This window comes from Pseudorasbora parva, chromosome 10 (genome assembly GCF_024679245.1).
Source record: "Pseudorasbora parva isolate DD20220531a chromosome 10, ASM2467924v1, whole genome shotgun sequence".
NCBI classification, from domain to species: domain Eukaryota; kingdom Metazoa; phylum Chordata; class Actinopteri; order Cypriniformes; family Gobionidae; genus Pseudorasbora; species Pseudorasbora parva.
The window spans coordinates 22,237,822-22,255,825 of record NC_090181.1 but is presented as its reverse complement, the minus strand read 5'-3'; the positions used below and the strand labels follow the sequence as shown (position 1 = coordinate 22,255,825).

Here is an 18,004-nt window from a genome sequence, read left to right as displayed (position 1 = left end):
TGTGTCCCACGTTATCATCAGCCACCATTTCTCTTTTTATTTCACATTACAGGACAATGAGACGGCACGTTATTGTAGCACTAACCATTGGGAGGACTGTGTGGAAACAGTGGGGCATTAGCATAGCGGGTAGCTGCGGTGTGTTATTAAACGTGTTTACGCCGAGGGGTGTTAGCGTTGTGGCTAGCTGCTGCGTATAATTAAAAGCAGACGCACGTCGAGTGAGAGGGGTGTTAGCGGCGCGTCAAGGTTTTGTTTAATACGCGAGGTGTTAACATAGCAGGTTAGCCGCTGTGTCTAATTCTGTGCCGGCTCGTGTCCGTGTGTACCATTTCACAGCTCAAGGGGAGACACAATATTCCTCTCCTTTTATCTCTTTCATCTCTCTCTCTTTGACGCCCTCCATTTTCTCTTCATCCTCTCCCTGTCCGCCTAATAGTGTTCCCTCCTCCGCAATCACGCGTTTACCACAGCTTGGAAACGCCACAGAACACATCTCGCGGCCTGCAGAGATGGACAAACCCACATATGGACAGAGCAGAGGAAAAACCGGGTCAGAGAGAGGGAGAGGAGGAAAGACAGTTGAAAAAAATGGTTTATTTGGCCTTTCGGGCTGTTGAACTCTGCTAATTGTAGAACTCATTAAAAATTAGGTTGGAGGGAACTGCTATAGGCTTGATGCACAAGGCCTATCGTGCAGAACGCATAATCCCACCAACACCCACACACACACACACACACACACACTTACACTTACAAATACTTGGCTCTAATTCTGAGAGAGCTCAAGCTGAGTAGAGCAAAACATTCACCATCAAAACTTTCACCAACTCCAGCAGCATGTATTTTGTTAATTAGCTTAGCACTGCCCTATGTGTGTGTGTCGCCATATCATGGAAAGTAAATTTAAAAAGCGTGAGAGAAAGGAAAAAAGGAATACGACCATTTTCAATACGTCCATTTTCTGTGATTGTCCGAGCGTTTTTCTAGAGATGTCTTGTGCCATTTTCCTGCACGATTAATCAAAATAAAACCAAAATCGTGATATGGCTTTGTGCGATAATCCAATTAAAAAGGCTACGATTTAATTCAACTAATTTATGTGCTGGGTGGTTTAAAGTGAAGCACAGCAATCAGTTTTTTTTATGTGCAAGCAGCTCATGATCCAGTGTTTTCAGTGTCTCAGAATGCTTTACATTCAATTCTGCTCCACTTGAACTCCATCTCTGCATTTGCTGAGTTTGGGTTGCCAAACATATGACAAACTTCCCAAACATGTAATGAAAAGTGCTTTTAAAACCAGCTTTTAAAGTGCTTTTAAAACCTTAAAGTCTCTGCGGTTGTCCACCAAAATAAAAGCTTTATATTTTGAAAATGAAGAAATGAAGAAATTAGCGATGTAATTTTAGTTCTGTGCAATTAAATAATTACATAATTGTTTATACTTTTTTCCCATTGAAACCTCACAATAGTAATACTTTGAATTTTAATACTTGTATTTAGTACTAATAATATAATAGTAATATTTAGTAATAATAGTAATAATTAAATTAATGGTATATAATCACAAACATTTTGGCCAAATTTTGCAGCCATACAAACAAGCATTGGAAGCCTGGAACTTTTTTTAATCCCTTTTTAAACGACAACCACAATTTGTATTAGAAAATTATCAATTGGAGCTTTTTCCCCTAATTGTGCAGCACCATTTTTCCTTTTTGTTTTGTCTCTTATTTAAGTTTGAACTGCCCTGTGCGAATGTGCAGCTTTGCTCTAGTTACCATATAACTGAATGAGATCGATGTGTTTGGATTGAGTGTGTATTGTCAAGGGCTCTGTGGGATTCAGATCTGTGGATGCGGAAGAGGAACTCTGGAGGAGATTTTGCCGTCAAGGCCAAATCTGCCATGCAACACACACACATAAAGCTCAGCTCTCTGCCAGACACCCTCAGCCATCTGCCTGATTTCTGTCAGCTCAAACAAACACACCCCAATGTGACAACAGCAAACTTTTTGTTAAGGAATTACTGTTTGTATGTCTAAATGTGTCTAAGCTAATTCTTTTCTGACTCTTTACTAACATGCAAAGTTTCTTTTCCCGCTGGAAAATTGAACTAACGCTCAACGCTTCACTAACCTTCTCTGCCTCTTTCCTTTTCTCTTTTTTTGGCCATCCCGGTTTGTTTGTTTGCTCTCAGACGTGGTAGATGGGGTGAATGTGGAGGGTGTGGATGAGGAGGGCAGGAGTGATACTGAGGTGGCGGCATCTCATGCTGATGATGTCACGCATACTAACCCTGAGGAGGAGCTGTCTTCATGTCTAATGGAGGATGATTTTACTAACTCTGCCAGTGACCTGGCCTCTCTGGGTAACCCAACACTGCATGACCTCTGCTTGTGCGTGTGTTTTAACGCATGTGCATGGTAACGCTACATACCTGTGCTTGTGTGTAGCAATTAATCTGTGTGCACCTACTTCTGATTATTTTTAATTTTAGTGTTTTTTTTTTTAACCTTTGACTTTTTATTGTACAATAATGACATTTCATTCTGTATGGCTGCATGATTAATTAAAATCAAACTGAAATCATAGTATTATTATCATTATAGTCTCAAAATAACAAAATCCTGAATCCAAATTGTGCAGCCCTAGAAACAAGCAAGGCAAACTGGGTCTATGTAATTAAATTCTCAACCCCCCATAAATTGTGCAGCCCTATAATTTAATATTTCTTCTGTTTCCAGTGGCATTACTTCATATTTTAAGCATCTTTTAGAATTAGTTTATCTTTCAACTCAAAATAACATTAAGAAAAAATAGGCTCATCTGTTTCAGACACAGATGGGTTGTTTGTGTCTGCATGTGTTTATAACAGTTGGTATTTGTGTGCTTTTATTGTTTTTGTGCTCTTAGTTTAATTGAAAACTATTTGAACATATTCCCAAGACAAACACAATTAAATCTTCTTAAGAAGTTATATTTAGTTTTATTTTCTATCCTTGCCAAACACTCAGAGAGTTGTCATGACAGAAATGATTGAATGTCATTATCATGGCACACACTTAGTTAGGGATGTGACTCTGGTGTTTGAGCTCTTCTGTTGGTCAACACACACACACACACACACACACACAGATGACTCCTGTGGTGTTTTTTGGGGAGAGAGAGGGATGCTGGGAGACGAGGAGAACAGGACCCACATGAAAAGCTTCCTCACCTCACTTTCATCTCCAGCCCAGATGAGAGAGAGAGAGAGAGAGAGAGAGAGAGAGGGCAAGGCTAAACCTGCTAGTGAAAGGTTATTAGAGAAAAACGGACTTGAAAAATATAAAGATGGACATAAAATAAAGCACCCTGTGAAAAGTAAGTCTGCATGGGAAGAAAGAAAATTAGAAGTCATTGTTCATTTAAAGAAAAAGAGGAGGTATTGTGGGTTGTGTTTCTTTCAGTAAATCACAGGATCAGGCACTGTTCCCTCTAAGCCATGCACATGTGTAGCAAAAAAAAAGTCAAAATAAATACTTTGGCAAAGGTCAGACTCAAAAATAGATGGAGGAAAGCCAGAAATGTCTTGAATTTGAGCTAAATAAATGGACAGTGTTTCAAATGGAGTTTATCCTAGGTGTCCATTGAATTAGAGCTAAATGAATGGATAGCGCTTCAGCTGGAGTCTATCCGAGTATCCATTGATTTTATTTTTTTATTTTTTTTATTTTTCAGCATGCAGCTGAAGCTGTGCGAAATCTGGTGTGGAAATACACAGCACTGATTAAATCCCGAGAGGATTAATTCATAAACAGTACAGTACAAAGTTCATTGTGGCATATACAGAGGCTCACAAAAGTCATGCATTATTGTTTTGTCTTGTTTTGTGATCTCAACAAAGCAAGGTAGAGTTTTTCTCTTCTTCTTTTTTCCAAGAGAGAAACTGAAAAATAACAGTAATGTATGGCCTCTACTGCTAATAATAATGTTTAAATGTGTTAATCATTTTGCATTATAAATTGTTTATTAACATATTATGTGAAGTAATGATGTATTGTTATTAATATTATTATGAAATAATATACATAATATAAACAATATTTACAAATAACACAGTTATATATAATTCCTCTACACTGCCTTTCAAAAGTTTGGGGTTAGTAGAACACATCATATTGTAGTAGGGACACAAGTAGGGACTCATCATATTAATGAAAATTGACAGTCAATCTGTAATAATTACTGTATTTTTAAACATATAAATGCTGAGCATAACAGACTTCTTTCAAAAATCTTACTGATCCCAAACTTCTGAATTGTGTACATTTATATATTTCTGTAAAAATCCAACCAACTGAAATGGATTTTGCTCATCAAGCTAAAATTCAAGGGTATATTGGGAACAACCAACCAAACAACCAAATGTAATATAATATAAAACTCATCCAAAAAAAAAACACATTATTCACAACGTGTGTATGGGTGTTATTTATGATTCTAGGGAGACATTCCAGGTGTGTCTCAGCATCTCACTATCTCTCCAGCTAAGTCTGTGTATATGTGAGTGTATATGAGGTTGAGAGGGCCAGTTTGCTTAAGGGCAAACATTGTCATGTCCTCTGCTTATCTGTGTGTTGGAGACGAGTGGCCTACTGCATATAACACTTCCTCTCTCTCTCTTTAGGTGTTATGAACAGCAGGCATGTGGACCTGAAGCTCAAGAAGCTCACAGAGTTTCGGCCACAGGGCGGCAGCTCTCCTTCCTCCTCATCCTCTTCTTCATCACTGACGGCATCCAGTACTTCACCCCTCAGTCCTGAATCAGGCGGCCTGCAGGTAACATTCACAGCCACCTGCTCTACCCATCTTAAATTGTATTTGCTAAGCAACATTTGTAATATTATTGCTCATACTTAGGTTTCACTGTAAACAAACTCCTAACCATAAGTAATAAACTTTGAGTGGCACCGTTTCATCTAAGAACATGTGTTGTGACTGAAAGACACTCACGACACATTAGCATTGTGATGTCTCTTTTGCACAGTAAGTACCATAAAATATATGTATTTATTGTGTATTTACCTTATGGTAGTTTAACAGTATGAAATTATTTGCTTGGTTCTCATTCTCTGTGTGTAGGGTGCAAGGCCAAAACAGGTTGATTTTCTTTGATTGTCTCTTGGAACTTCATGTGTTTATATATTAAGCCAGAACACATGAATGACATTTTACAGCCATTACCTCATATTACACCTGACCTTTTCTGAGAGAGAAGAGAGCTCGGGGATGTATCGACAGCAGCGTGTGGCTTGCTACGTTGACATGCAGTAGATTGATTTGCCTTGTTTATTAAATCCCAGCGTTCTGTGTGTAAGAACATGCATACCTATGTACTGCTCACTGCTTGGTGTTTATACGTGTGTGTGATGACCTCCTATCTCGCTGTTGTATTCAGAGCCCCCAGGTGGTGACTGCAGGGCATGTTCAGAGATCCTGGCGACTACCTTCCCCCACCTGTTCGCCCCTTTCTGCCTCTCTCTCTTTCTCTCTGCTGACAGAGGGGATTTCCTGTGAGCAGATGTTAGCAGGGTCTTTGATGCACAATGACTGCAGTGATGTGTTCGTTTGAGTCGGCAGGCCTCATTCAGTGCACTGCGGCAGGTGTGAAATAATTGGTGACGGTTTCCCAAGGACTAGTCACAAATAGGTTAGATTCCAGAGCCAGATTGACAGGCATGACGAGGATGATGCAAATTGTCACTCATACTGCAAATAATTTGGGTCACAGATATTTAAACAATCGGACAATTTTTAACCAGTTGTATTATTGGTAATAATTAAACAATAATAGCATTATTTATACACAATTTATTTTTATGAATAAAAATGCTTATGCATTAGCACTAACTACTTTTCTGCATTTTTTTTCTAATAGCATTCAAAAGTTTAGGGTCTACAAGATTTTTTTGTTTGTGAAAAGTAGCTTATGCTCACCAAGGCTGCATTTGTTTGATCAAAAATGCTATTATATATAATATTACTAAATACTACAAAAATATTGTGACTTATTATTATTTAAAAAAGTTTTTTATATATTTTAAAATATAATTTATTTCTTTGATGGCACAGCTGAATTTCCACCATCATTTCTCCAGCCTTCAGCGTCACATGATCCTTCAGAAATCATTCTAATATTCTGATTTGGTGCTCAAGAAACATTTCTTATTATCAATGTTGAAAACAGTTGTGCTCCAGTATTTGTTTAAAAAAAAAAAAAAAAAAATATATATATATATATATATATATATATATATATATATATATATATATATATATAGTAATATTATAAATGTCTTGTTTGAATAAAAGTATTTGTTTCTTTCAAATACCCCAAACTTTTGAATGGAAACCTTTATACATGCACACATGAAAAATATTGTCACGAATTGGTAAATGTTTCTGAGTAACAGTAATTTTCTGAGTTGCAATATTAGTTAATGTAAGATGATGGAGTCGTGGCCTAAAGGATAGAGAGTATTATTTGTAACCCAAAGGTTGCCCGTTCAATTCTCAGTAGCAGAAAAATGTACTTGGGGTGAATGAACACCTTAATATCCACGGCTGGAGTGCCATTGAGCAAAGCAACTAACCCCAAATCGCTCCCTGGGCGCCACAAAAAATGTCTGCCCACTGCTCCAGGTGTGTGTTTCCACGGTTTGTAGTGTGCGTTCACTACTCACTGCTCCTAATGTGTGTGCACTAACTTGGATGGGTTAAATGCACAAGACAAATTCAAAGTATGGGTCACCATACTTGGCTGTCACGTCACTTGCTTTTTACCCAATATTTTATGGAATGCCTTCGTTATGAAATGTCTTTGAGTGGTGAGGGTCTTGTACTCTCTTTCTTTATGGACAATCCAGCACCTGCTGCAGAATTGCAGGCCTACACAACAGGCCAAAGCCCAGGGGAGGATCAGCAGGGTTATGAGCACTGATGCTCTGAGCCTCAGTGTTTAGTGAGGTTTTAAAGAAAGAGCAGCTCACACTCTCTCTTGTCTCTTTTGACCTTCAACCTATTCTCCATTGCAACCTTGTATGCATGAAGAAGTTTGAGTATCAAATGTGTTCCTCTCTCTTTCTCAAGGCGTGCTGTTGTAGTACCGTATTTTTACTCTTAAAAAATCTGAATCAACCGCTCCCATCCCTGGAGGATTTTCCCATCCCACAACTCCTCATGGCCACAGTAGAACGGTGCGGGACAGAGCGGTACCCCCCCTAGCACACACACTGCAGTCCCCCCAGTGCTCCTGGTTGTGTCTCATTAGCAATTGTCTCTATGCACTGTGAGCCTGCTGCCATGGTGGCACACGATAACCGCCTGCAATGAGCAGCAGACCGCAACATTAGTCACGCATCCCAGAAACACACACACACACCTCTGCCAAAATAATACCCACCACCACAATAATGATCGGGACGATAACAGATTAAAAAGCGCCGATCGCGATGTGGGGATAGCCCTGATATCTGCCCCAGCCAGAGGTACCGAGGGGCCGTGGGGGCAGGTGTTTCAAGGAAGGGGTTGTTAGCGAGGGTTGAAGGCCTTGGGTCCTCCGGGAAACGAGGATTCTAGCGGGGCTTTGGGTTTGAATCCTGTTTGTTTTCTTTGGACTTTAACATGAGAGGAATCAGACAGGGTTAAAGGGCTTTGTTGAGCTGTCTCTAGAGATCCAGGCTGTTGAATGTGTCGTTTTAACACGTAACACGCTCACGCCTTTGGTTTTGTGTGATGACTGCGGTACTCTTTCCACTTATAAGGACAGACTTAGGGTGACTTTTTTTCACCATCAGATTGCCATTGTATGAAGTTTTATGAATGAGTTTTAGCTTTTTCTCTATCATATCTATTATGTATTCAAAATTATATAAATACAATTATAAACATGAGCATATTTTTAATTTCTGCATTCTTATCAATTTTGTGGAGGAAGCTAGGGGTTGTTAGTTTAGGCTGTAAAATGTCATATGGTGTGACTTTTATGATATTTATGGTAATTCATGATATTTGTCCAAATCTTATCTTAACGTCCCTAAAACTTTATAATAATAATTTACATTTAATTTGTTGTTAACATTTGTTAATGCATTAACTAACAAACTAACAATAAGCAATATATTTTACAGCATATTTTTATAAGTTAATAAATAAAACATATCATATTAGAAGTGATTAAAATGTGAACATTCACATGCATTTGTTTTCAAGACATATCTATGGATCCAAGCACAAAAGTATTTTTTCAACAAGCCTAGGAATTCCTGAGGGATCGTTTACTCAAAAATATATTTCTTCTGCCGAATAAATTAACAGTTGATGGGCCGCATTATTTTCCGCAGTATGGGGAAAAATACCATGGATGTCAACAGGGTACATCAAGCAGATACCGACAAATTTAAAAATATAATATCTTGTGTTCAGCAGAAGAAAGAAATTCATAGAAGTTTCTAACAACTTGAGGGTGGGTAGAATAACTTACATTTTTGGGTGAACTGTGTTAAGTTACAAACTGTCATGATGGCTGAAGAGAAGCTGCAGATTAGGGCTGTGACAGCTGATACTGTCCCTTTAAACACGTGGGATCAGTTGTATAAACACCTTTAACTATTAATATTCACACATACAGATGCTAAGCATCTCAAAGATCAGGCTAAATTTGTTCTTCTCTAGGGAGATGCTAATTGTAGCTTTGTTTTCAGAAGTTATAATTTAAGTATAAACAGGCCAGAGGCGGTATGTGTGTCTGCTTGTGAGTGCTTGTCTTTATTAGCTGTGTGGTTTCTGTACACACACCAGTGATCTAGCGTCTGCACTAACAATGTTTCTCCCTCCTAGTCTCAAGCAGTGGAACGTGTTCGCTAATTGCGAACTTTATTAGACGTTTCCTATTATTATTGACGTTGCAAATGTTATTCTGAACGCCGTCGTTTCGCTTTCCAGTCTGCTTGGCTTATTGGGCCCAGCACATAATAACACATTTCAATATTGAGGTGATTGGAAGCCGCAGTGAGAAGCTGCTAACACATGTTCGCTTCCAAGACAATAGTGCTTTTAATTTGCATAATCTGAATACATTTTCTGGCTCAGGTTTTGTTGAAAGTAGACTTAATTGCCTTATTTCCTTTGTGCTTGTGAGTTAATGTGGGACTCTGAGATGTACCAAATGCTGCAGAACCTTTCCTCGACCATTCTTCAGGCACGGCGCTCCATCGTTAAACATTTCTTGGCCATGTGTGTCTAATTTGTTCTTTTCTTTAATGTCGACCGGCATCAGAAGCAACTTTTATTCAAATGACTCTGCTCTACTTTTAAGTTAACTGCTCTTTTACTCTCCTTTTTTCTCTCTCTCTCTACATCCCTCCCTCTCTTTTTTTAATGCGTTTATAGAATAATGTAGATGAACTGCATGCAGAGCGTCTCCGCAGGGCTACGGAACGTCTGCGCAGTCCCGTTGTCTTCCACAAGGAGTCTGCTGTCAGGAAAACACAGCTCAAATCATTCAGCCAATATGTAGAGACCAGGCCAGGTGAGGTCCTTTACTGAAGCTGATGACACTTCCTTCAGTTTGACTGCATAAACAAATATTATGGAGGATTTTACATTGTGGAACAGTTCAGTAATCAATAAATTAATGTTTTTAATGCATAAGTTGTGTTTCAGGTCTGCCGATTAGGCTTAAAGGGATGGTTCATCCAAAAATGAAAATGTTGTCTTCATTTATACACCCTCAAGTTGTTCCTAACCTGTATACATTTCTTTCTTCTGTTGAACACAAAAGAATGCTGGTAATCAAACAGTTGACAGTAGCCACTGACTTCCATACCACCGAAGTCAATAGCTACCGTCAACTGTCTGGTTACCAGCATTCTTTAAAATATCTTCTTTTGTGTTCAACTGAAGAATGAAACTCATACAGGTTTGGAACAACGTGAGATTTTGTAAATAATGACACATTTTTGGGTGAACTATCCCTTTAATTTAATGATAGTACTGACATGTCTTTTAGATGTCTACAAGAATACTAATAATTGAATAACAACTTTATACAGTGATTGCATTAATGGAGATGTCAGATCTGTTTGATTGGGTTAGGTTCATCTGATAAATAAAAAAAGTGTCTTAATATTAATTTATATTCAGGTAAGAATCAACCACTTTTAATATCTCTCTCTCTTGTTTTAGAGGTTAAAAGGCAGAGATCCGTGCCTGAAGATCTTAAGAGGGTGGGTGAGGAGAGAGGAGCTCTGATGGAGCTGGAAGGACGAAGGCCAACTGAAGATGAAGTACTTAATGCATATTTAAATTCAGCACTGCTCATTCTGATGTTTTCTGTGACACCAGATCATATTTGCACGTCACACTCGCACACAGTCACTCACATCTGTCTGAGGGGCCAGAGAGGTTTTTGAACACTGTCAATCTTTTTTTCCTTAAAGCTAAAGAGACCAGCCAAATTAAACTGCTCTTTCCTGATAATTGTAAGATTAGGGGGGGGATAAAGGAAATGGGCAAAGCAGTAGATATACCTCTTTCACTCCACCTTTTCTTTCTTTTTCTTGGAACCCTTTCAATTTGTCCTAAATTTCCCCTCTGTTTTTGTCTTCATTTTTGGTTCCAATGCCCATCAAAATATATTTATATTTATAAGGAATAAACATGTAGTGTGAATATATGTAGAATTATACAATTATCATTTCTTGTCACATCTTTCATTCTCCTTTGCAGGCTGATCTAAAGAAACTATTTTAATTATTGCAGCACCATATATAGGGCCAGAGCATAGAGAAACCTACCCTGGGAAGAGTGAGATAGAGACACAGAAAGAGAGAGAGAGAGGGAAGGTCAGTAGAGACCAGCTTTGCCCCTCTCTGTGTAGGGGTTAATGGGTGTTGAACTTGCCCATTACCCAGCTCAAGCTGAATTACCCAGCGAATGATGTTTGCATTAATATAATATATATGGAAATTTCAACACTTAATTATGGCAGAGAGGCGAGAGCAGGGGGAGGGGGCTGATCATGTGTAAAATTGATTTGTGGGAGAAGTATTTGATAGAGCAGCGAGGAAGAGGAAGGTAGAGTTTGATGGACAGCAGGAGGACTCAGGCAGAAAAAGTGCTGTCTTGGATGAAAAAAAAACTTTCTTCCCCGTTTCCCTCTTTCCTATTATGAAATAAGGTGCATCAGCACTAAAAAATATATATATTTTTGCAGCAATCTTTAGGATGTGAATTTAAATTAGCACTCTTTTCCCCCCTCCCCCTCCTTTCTTAGAATAGTAGGAAGGTTGTAAGGAGGAGAGGACAGAGGTGGGTGATAAACGAATGGAATAAAGTGGGGTGGGGGTGCTTGTCACTATCACACACTTAGAAATAAGCGTGCAGTTTAATTACTCTATTTCTCCCTAATCACTGTCTCATCCCTCACTCCAGTGTTTCACATGAGCCAGAGGGTGCTGCCACCAGGGCCACGTGTGTAAAAGAATAGGAGCATGTTTCCAAGCGTGTACATGAGTGAATCTGAGCGCACACATGTGCTGCGTAGATCTCTTAGATCCCTGCTGATAGGCCCTTAGGCACTGACCCACCTCTCCTGTATATTTCAATTTTGTCTCTCTGCGTGTCAGTCTCCAGACTGCTGTAATACTGGATTCGCTCTGAGGTCATTTAGCGTGTTTATATTGGTGTGTAAGCGCACCCTCCTGCCCCGAGGCTTTACACATCAAGTCAAACATCAGCATTTAAGGCTACAGTCTGTAACTGCCAATGCAATTTATAAATGGTCAGGAATTGTAAAAGACAATAAATAAATGAATATAAATAAATCTTCAATCATAGTCAGAAAAAATTATGATACAGTACCTCTGAGTATTTTTATTTAACTTATATTTTTTATATACATGCATTTAAAGCCAGTATGTAATTGTGCATTATTAAGCTATAAATAAATTAAATCTTTAAACCTAGTCACAAAAAAATATGATACAGTAGCTCTGAGTATTTTTAATTTATTTTATAATCACGTACAGTATTTTTTTTTAACAAATCTTTTAATATGATTTTAAAAACATTATTATTTAAATATAATTTAAATGTATTATTATTTCATATATTGACATTTTAAAATATTTTATTTATTATTATTATTTATTGCCTCATCTTTGTAATTAACTGAATTTGGGAATGTTTTGGGAATTTTACCACTTGTAAAAACTGACAGCAGTACGTCATTTCTAAAGAAAGCAGAAAAAGGAACATTCACTTGCTTAATTAATTAAAGCGATATTCACCAGTCATCATTCTGACCACTGTTCCCCTGGTATTAAAAAGCTGTATAAAGCCAGGATGTGATGCTTCATTTCTAACCTCTCATCCCTCCCCCTTCCTCTCGTTTGTTCTTGCCCAGCAGAAAGCGTTCAAAGACACCAGTCAGTACGTGGTGGGAGAACTGGCGGCGCTGGAGAGCGAGCAGAGGCAGATCGACACACGGGCCTCGCGTGTGGAGAAGCGTCTGCGCTATCTCATGGACACAGGTACGCCGCCCAATTACACTGTAAACAGTTTTGGCAAATTGAGCGTTCACAAACTCTTATGGAGTTTGGGAAGTGTGAATCTTTGAAGCCGGGATGTTGGGGCGGCAGCGGGGATATGAAAAGGGGCGGTGAGGATGCAGGGAGGCTCTCTGGGCCGCCGTGATAAGAGAGCCTTCATGGGAGCTGATAACTAGTGCTGATAGCGTCCGCCAGCCAGCCACTATTGAACAGTACCGTGCAGCCATGCGCAACAGAACCCCATATCTGGCCTTCAATGATATGCTGTAGAAGAGAGAGAGAGCGAGAGAGAGAGAGAAGGAGGGAGCGAGGGGGATATGGCAGAGGGGTAAAGGGTGAAGAGGGGAGGAAGAGAAATGGGGAGGGTTACTATTTGGGGGCTGGACTGAAAAGGAAATGTTGAAATAATGAAAGACGCGTATTAATAGATACATGCACTTGCTCTCCTCCTCTCTCTCTCTCTCTCTTGCTCTCTCTTCTCCTCACATATACACATATGAAAGGATGTGGGCCGATCTTTCAGGTGTGTATAGCAGGGAAAAAGAGCTACTGAGCCTTTGTTAAAAGGTCCATTCTGAGCAAGAACGGAAATAGCTCCAGCACCTCAATAGCACAAATTTAAGAACAGCCTCTTGCCATCTAGATAATGACACAAAACAATAATTTCTGTTGTGAAAAAAGGAGTGTAAAGTAGCCGATTTAATTTTTATGCTTCTCCATCACATTGAGGATGATATCATGACCATCACAATTTTATGTATGCTCAACCTTCAATACTTCGATATTCTCTCTCTCTCTCTCTCTCTCTCTCTCTCTCTCTCTCTCTCTCTCTCTCTCTCTCTCTCTCTCTTCCCACTCACCTGGACCCTGTTGAAGTCAAAGCTGCTGTGTCCGTTTGAAGGGTTTTTTCTCGCTCTGAATGATAAATGGCTTGAATGCCCTAGCAGGTGGAGAACCAAACCAGACATTTCAGCAAGATTTACACACACAGAAATAAGAGGCACTGTTACACACCAGACCTAGTGTACGATTCTCAACTTAATGTGCTTACCTGTGTGAGCTAGTGCACGCATTTCAGCCCTGCAAACGGGTGAATATCACGCCTCAGTCAGGTTCACAGACGACATGATCTTAAGTAACAGCTTCTATAGCCAAATATACACAAAACAAACAAGGTCATATGTTATGCTCAACATACACACATTACATTTAAAATGCTGCCAAGCTGTGCTGCACTTAATTCTTTTAAGTATTATATCATTGTAATTTCATGGGGCTTTAGTTAGTTTTCCCTGAATTGATGATAGTTTTCTGCATATAATTCACCTGTTATATCACTTGAAATATGTCTGCATTTTATATATATGCAGGCATAAAAACTTATATTTATATACATATAAAAACTGTACTGAACTACTCGTGATCCCTGATACCCCCTCCCCACCTCATTATACGCTCTGCCTTAGTCTGCTGGTTTTTGCGTTTGTTTCCCAGATGAATTCACAGTAATTGGGCTGGTTAATTTATTTACTGTGTGCAGTTCACAGCACATTAAAGAATGGAGATAATTGAACACGAATTGTCAAGTGTCTTCTGATATCAGGCGTATTACAGAAGGGAATGCGTATAAAACTCTATTTCCATGCAACCATTGTTTATGGTAATTAAGTACACAGATGTATTCCTTGGTTGCCTTCCAAGCTTATGGCGACTGCCATTGTTGTCTTCTATTAATATGTAATCAGTAAATAGTTTAATTTTCTAATCTGCAGTTGGAGAATTCACTTTCTAACAGCTCTTAATTATGGCAGAGCCCTAATGATGCAGCCGCTGATGGGCTAGGAGGCCGTAAACGGAACGCAGAGCGCTCGGGGGAAGGCTGAGGCCTGCGGTGGCTCCTGCCTAATGAACTTGTTATTCCCACACCAGAGGGAGCAGTGTCCTTCACACACATACACAGGCTTCTGTGCCCATCTCAGCAGCAGCTCAGCCATTACCTCAGTTAGCCACATCCCCAGAATTATGTCTAAATACTATAGTCACTCGATTTTCTAAACATATCAATTTTAAACGTTTCGCAAAATCAAAAGCGAGAGAGGAGAGCTAGCCGCGCTCTCACCATTCTGTCCGAGCACAATACCGTCCCGAATCACATTGAAATTTTTCAGCGCAGAGCATTGAAATGTGTGTAAATGTTATCTTCTCGGCTTTTGATATTCAGCAACCCTCTGAATGCATCTCCCTGACATCTGCTCAGCATGCATTTATGCACACATATGATTTTCAAATTGCTTTATAACCTGCAACAATGAACGCAATTATGAAAATAATGGCATTTAAAGGCGCTCTAAAACCCACACACCTACAGAGTTTTCGATAAGAGATTTTAAAAAAAGCAGAGGGAAAGAATGAGTTTTAGACGAGATTAACATATGTTTAAAAATTGCACTTGAGTCTGATAAGATTGACACAGGTTTTATTGCATGCTAATCCTTTCTCCTTTTCTCCGACGCGGTCACAGAAATTCATACAAGACGGATATCATCAGCTTAATGCAGTTTACAGACAAGCCATCACAGTCTGTGCCAGCAAAAACAGACATGTCAGAAGAGGCCTGTTACGTTTGTTTTATTCTCCGGGACGTGACCGTCCTCTTCCAGGTTTCTTTGCAGATGTGCACCTTTTTATATTTTAGTCTCAAAACGTCAGTCCCTCTTTTTCCCGCTCCCCCCCACCCCAGCTTTCCCACATTAATTCTCCCTGCCCACATTCCAAGGCAGTGTTGGCCATGCAGAAATAATTGCTTGAGTGTCTGCGTTTATAGATCTCAGCTCCGCCAAGACTGAAATGGAATTGCTCGTGTGGCTAAGGCAACATGCTTGTAACCAGCCCCTTAGTTTGACTAAAGATTTAAGCTTGGCTACGTGAGTCGCATGGGGAAATGGTCTCCAAGCTCAGACAACAGCTAACAGCTAACACAGCTTTAAGTATATTATCAGGCAAGTTCTTTCAGAAACGTATTGCTAAAGAAGCTTAACATTAATTATTGTAACTTTGGGAAGATTACATCCACAGCATGCTTGTAAGCGGTGGCATAGTCCTCTTGACCTCCTATGCAAGAGCTTAAAGACACTAGAATGGCATTTCAGCTGCATTAATAGGATAACCAGTATAATCTTTCCGCAGTAAGAGAAGGAAAAGTGTTTAGAGCATAATACTCGCCTCGGTTCTGGGACGAGACGGGTTTTGTGATGTCTCGCGCAATCGGCACGCACCGGGTTCTATCGGTGTAATCGCAAACTCTTTTCTCTCCCTCTCTGCTGTTCTCTTTCTTCTGTTGTCTCTCTTTCAATTCTCTTTTTTTCCCTCTTCTCCCTCTGTCCTATTCTTTCTCCTCCATGGGATTTGCATGCTAGTTCGGTAGCTTGTCCACTCTAATTTTAAAGACCAAAGACCTCATTTAGCCTTCCTGCTAAGCGTGCGCCGTGAGTAGTGAAAAAGTAAGCCTGGAGACAAACGCAGGAATTCGGCTCATAAGGATGGCTTTTATCGGCACGACCAAAGGCCAGCGCTGGATCAGGAGGTGACTGCCTATTCAGGTTTAGTGCTGGACTATGTGCTCGACTTCAAGAGCTGGTTAACATCAGAATGGTCCATTTTCGGCGACTGGCTTTTGCGGCCTTTGTTCTTCCCACTGGTTTTAATTCTCACCGGACCGCTACGTGCGCAGCGTAGACCGCCTTTGTGAAGTCATGTATTCTCGCTACCTGATATCAACAGGTTAGACCTTTAGCCTCAATTAATGCATGATGTATAACATTAACTCTACTCTTTTATTAAACAAAACGAGTGTAATTTCACTTTGCATTTGTCAAGTTTATTGTGACGATCGCTGTAAGCAAGAAGGAAAACACCTCACATCAGCCCTTTTTAATCTCTCAGGCCGTTTGAATGTTCGAGAGGCAAAAACAATTTAATTAGTTAAGTTGCATTGACTTCACATTCAAACCCCCAACCAGCAACCCCTCCTTCCGAAAGCTTTTCCCAGATGTGAAGAGGGTTTTTTTTAGTCTGGTGTCAGGCTTTCAAACATTCTTTAACAGTTGGATGAAAGGGGATTTTAAGGAAGATTAGAGAAGGGGATCCTCCAGGCATTGTCTGAGAATCTTAAGATAAAACGCACGGGGTGGATAGTGTCTGCGGAGAGGGGGGTGTCGGGGGGAAGGGTTTGTTGGTTGCAGGAGATACGGCCTGCATTTTGAGACATGTAATTTAGATTTTTATATCGGCACAGAAATTGCGATGAGTCGCCGTCATAGCGCTCCCTCTCCATGCCCGTTTGTTTTCCTTTTCCCTCTATCCCTTTCTTTCATCCCCCCAATGTGTTTTGCGGTGGCCTTGCTGTCCTCTAAATTGTTGGTGTGAAGTTAAGTTAAACGCTGCTACATGTGGCATTGCAGGCAGGCAGTGATATGCCTGATTAACATTTTCAAAAGAGGCACAATGATGGCGCTTATTATAATCTCCCCTTTATTGAAGCATCTTGAGGCCTTTTCATCTTTCCCCCCCTTTGACTGCCATTCCAGTAAGACCCAGCCAAAAGCAGCTAGTGCTGTGCCACTGCGGCTCCATACGTGCTGAAAAACAGAGAGCCACTCTCCGCAACGCCAGCCAAGACCTCAATGATCTGCTGGGCTTTTTTTTTTGTTTAGTTTTTTTTGTTGTGTTTTTGTGGCACTGGTGTGTGTATCTGTCTTTTTAATTTTTATTGTTGTTTTTGTCTCTTATGTAGAGGACGCTAGAGAGTAGACGGGAATGAGGTTGTGTGATGCAGGCCACATTTAAACTTGCATCCCATGTGTGCAATAGCCCACTCTTTTTTGCAAACACAATCACTATCGGTTTTTTTTTTTTTTGCGAGCACTATTGTTCAGTGAAAATGTCTTTGATGCATGTTTAGGGGAAGAAAACTCATATTTATACACTAGCAGGTCTGACATGTAGTAATTAAATAAATAATAATTGAAGTAAACGAAGTCATTTTATTAAATTACATTTTTCTGAGAAGTTCTCGGTGTGAAAAAGGCTTAGCAAAACAGTTTAGGTGCATGGGACTCTGTTTGCATAATTGATCATTATTTGGTTTACAAATTGTCTCCTGACAACATAATTGAATTTCAGTCATGCACTTAATTAATAGACCTTTTCATATGGAAACTGATTAAGACACACTTTACAATTAAGTGTAATGACGCGGGGTTGGCCTGTAATTAGGGGCATTCACGTGCTAACAGCCCTGCTATGCTAGCTCAGTTGTTGTTCATTTCCCTTTGTATGGGGCTCTCTAGGCTACACATTCCTCTAGCGTACTACCTGAACCTTATCAGCTCACAGCCTCTCTCCTCAGC

The 18,004-nt window shown here is 39.8% G+C and overlaps 1 protein-coding gene and 1 long non-coding RNA gene across 7 annotated transcripts in view; one reads left to right on the top strand and one right to left on the bottom strand.

Annotated features, from left to right (window-relative positions):
• The window catches only part of ehbp1 (EH domain binding protein 1), a 157,568-nt gene that overhangs the window by 118,448 nt on the left and 21,116 nt on the right, over window positions 1-18,004 (top strand). For 2 of the 6 annotated variants that reach the window (XM_067455541.1, XM_067455537.1), the window contains 5 exons: window positions 2,201-2,371; window positions 4,673-4,824; window positions 9,436-9,574; window positions 10,231-10,331; window positions 12,455-12,578. In XM_067455541.1, coding sequence (XP_067311642.1) covers window positions 2,201-2,371; window positions 4,673-4,824; window positions 9,436-9,574; window positions 10,231-10,331; window positions 12,455-12,578 — 687 coding nt within the window. Of the gene's footprint in view, window positions 1-2,200; window positions 2,372-4,672; window positions 4,825-9,435; window positions 9,575-10,230; window positions 10,332-12,451; window positions 12,579-18,004 lie in introns of all 6 variants that reach the window. The other 4 variants (XM_067455538.1, XM_067455536.1, XM_067455539.1 and 1 more) reach the window with 2 other exon arrangements.
• On the bottom strand, window positions 12,602-13,782 carry LOC137091276 (uncharacterized). Its single transcript, XR_010908060.1, has 3 exons — window positions 13,648-13,782; window positions 13,457-13,536; window positions 12,602-12,860 (listed from the first exon to the last, which is right to left on the bottom strand). It is a non-coding gene; the product is annotated as an uncharacterized lncRNA (long non-coding RNA).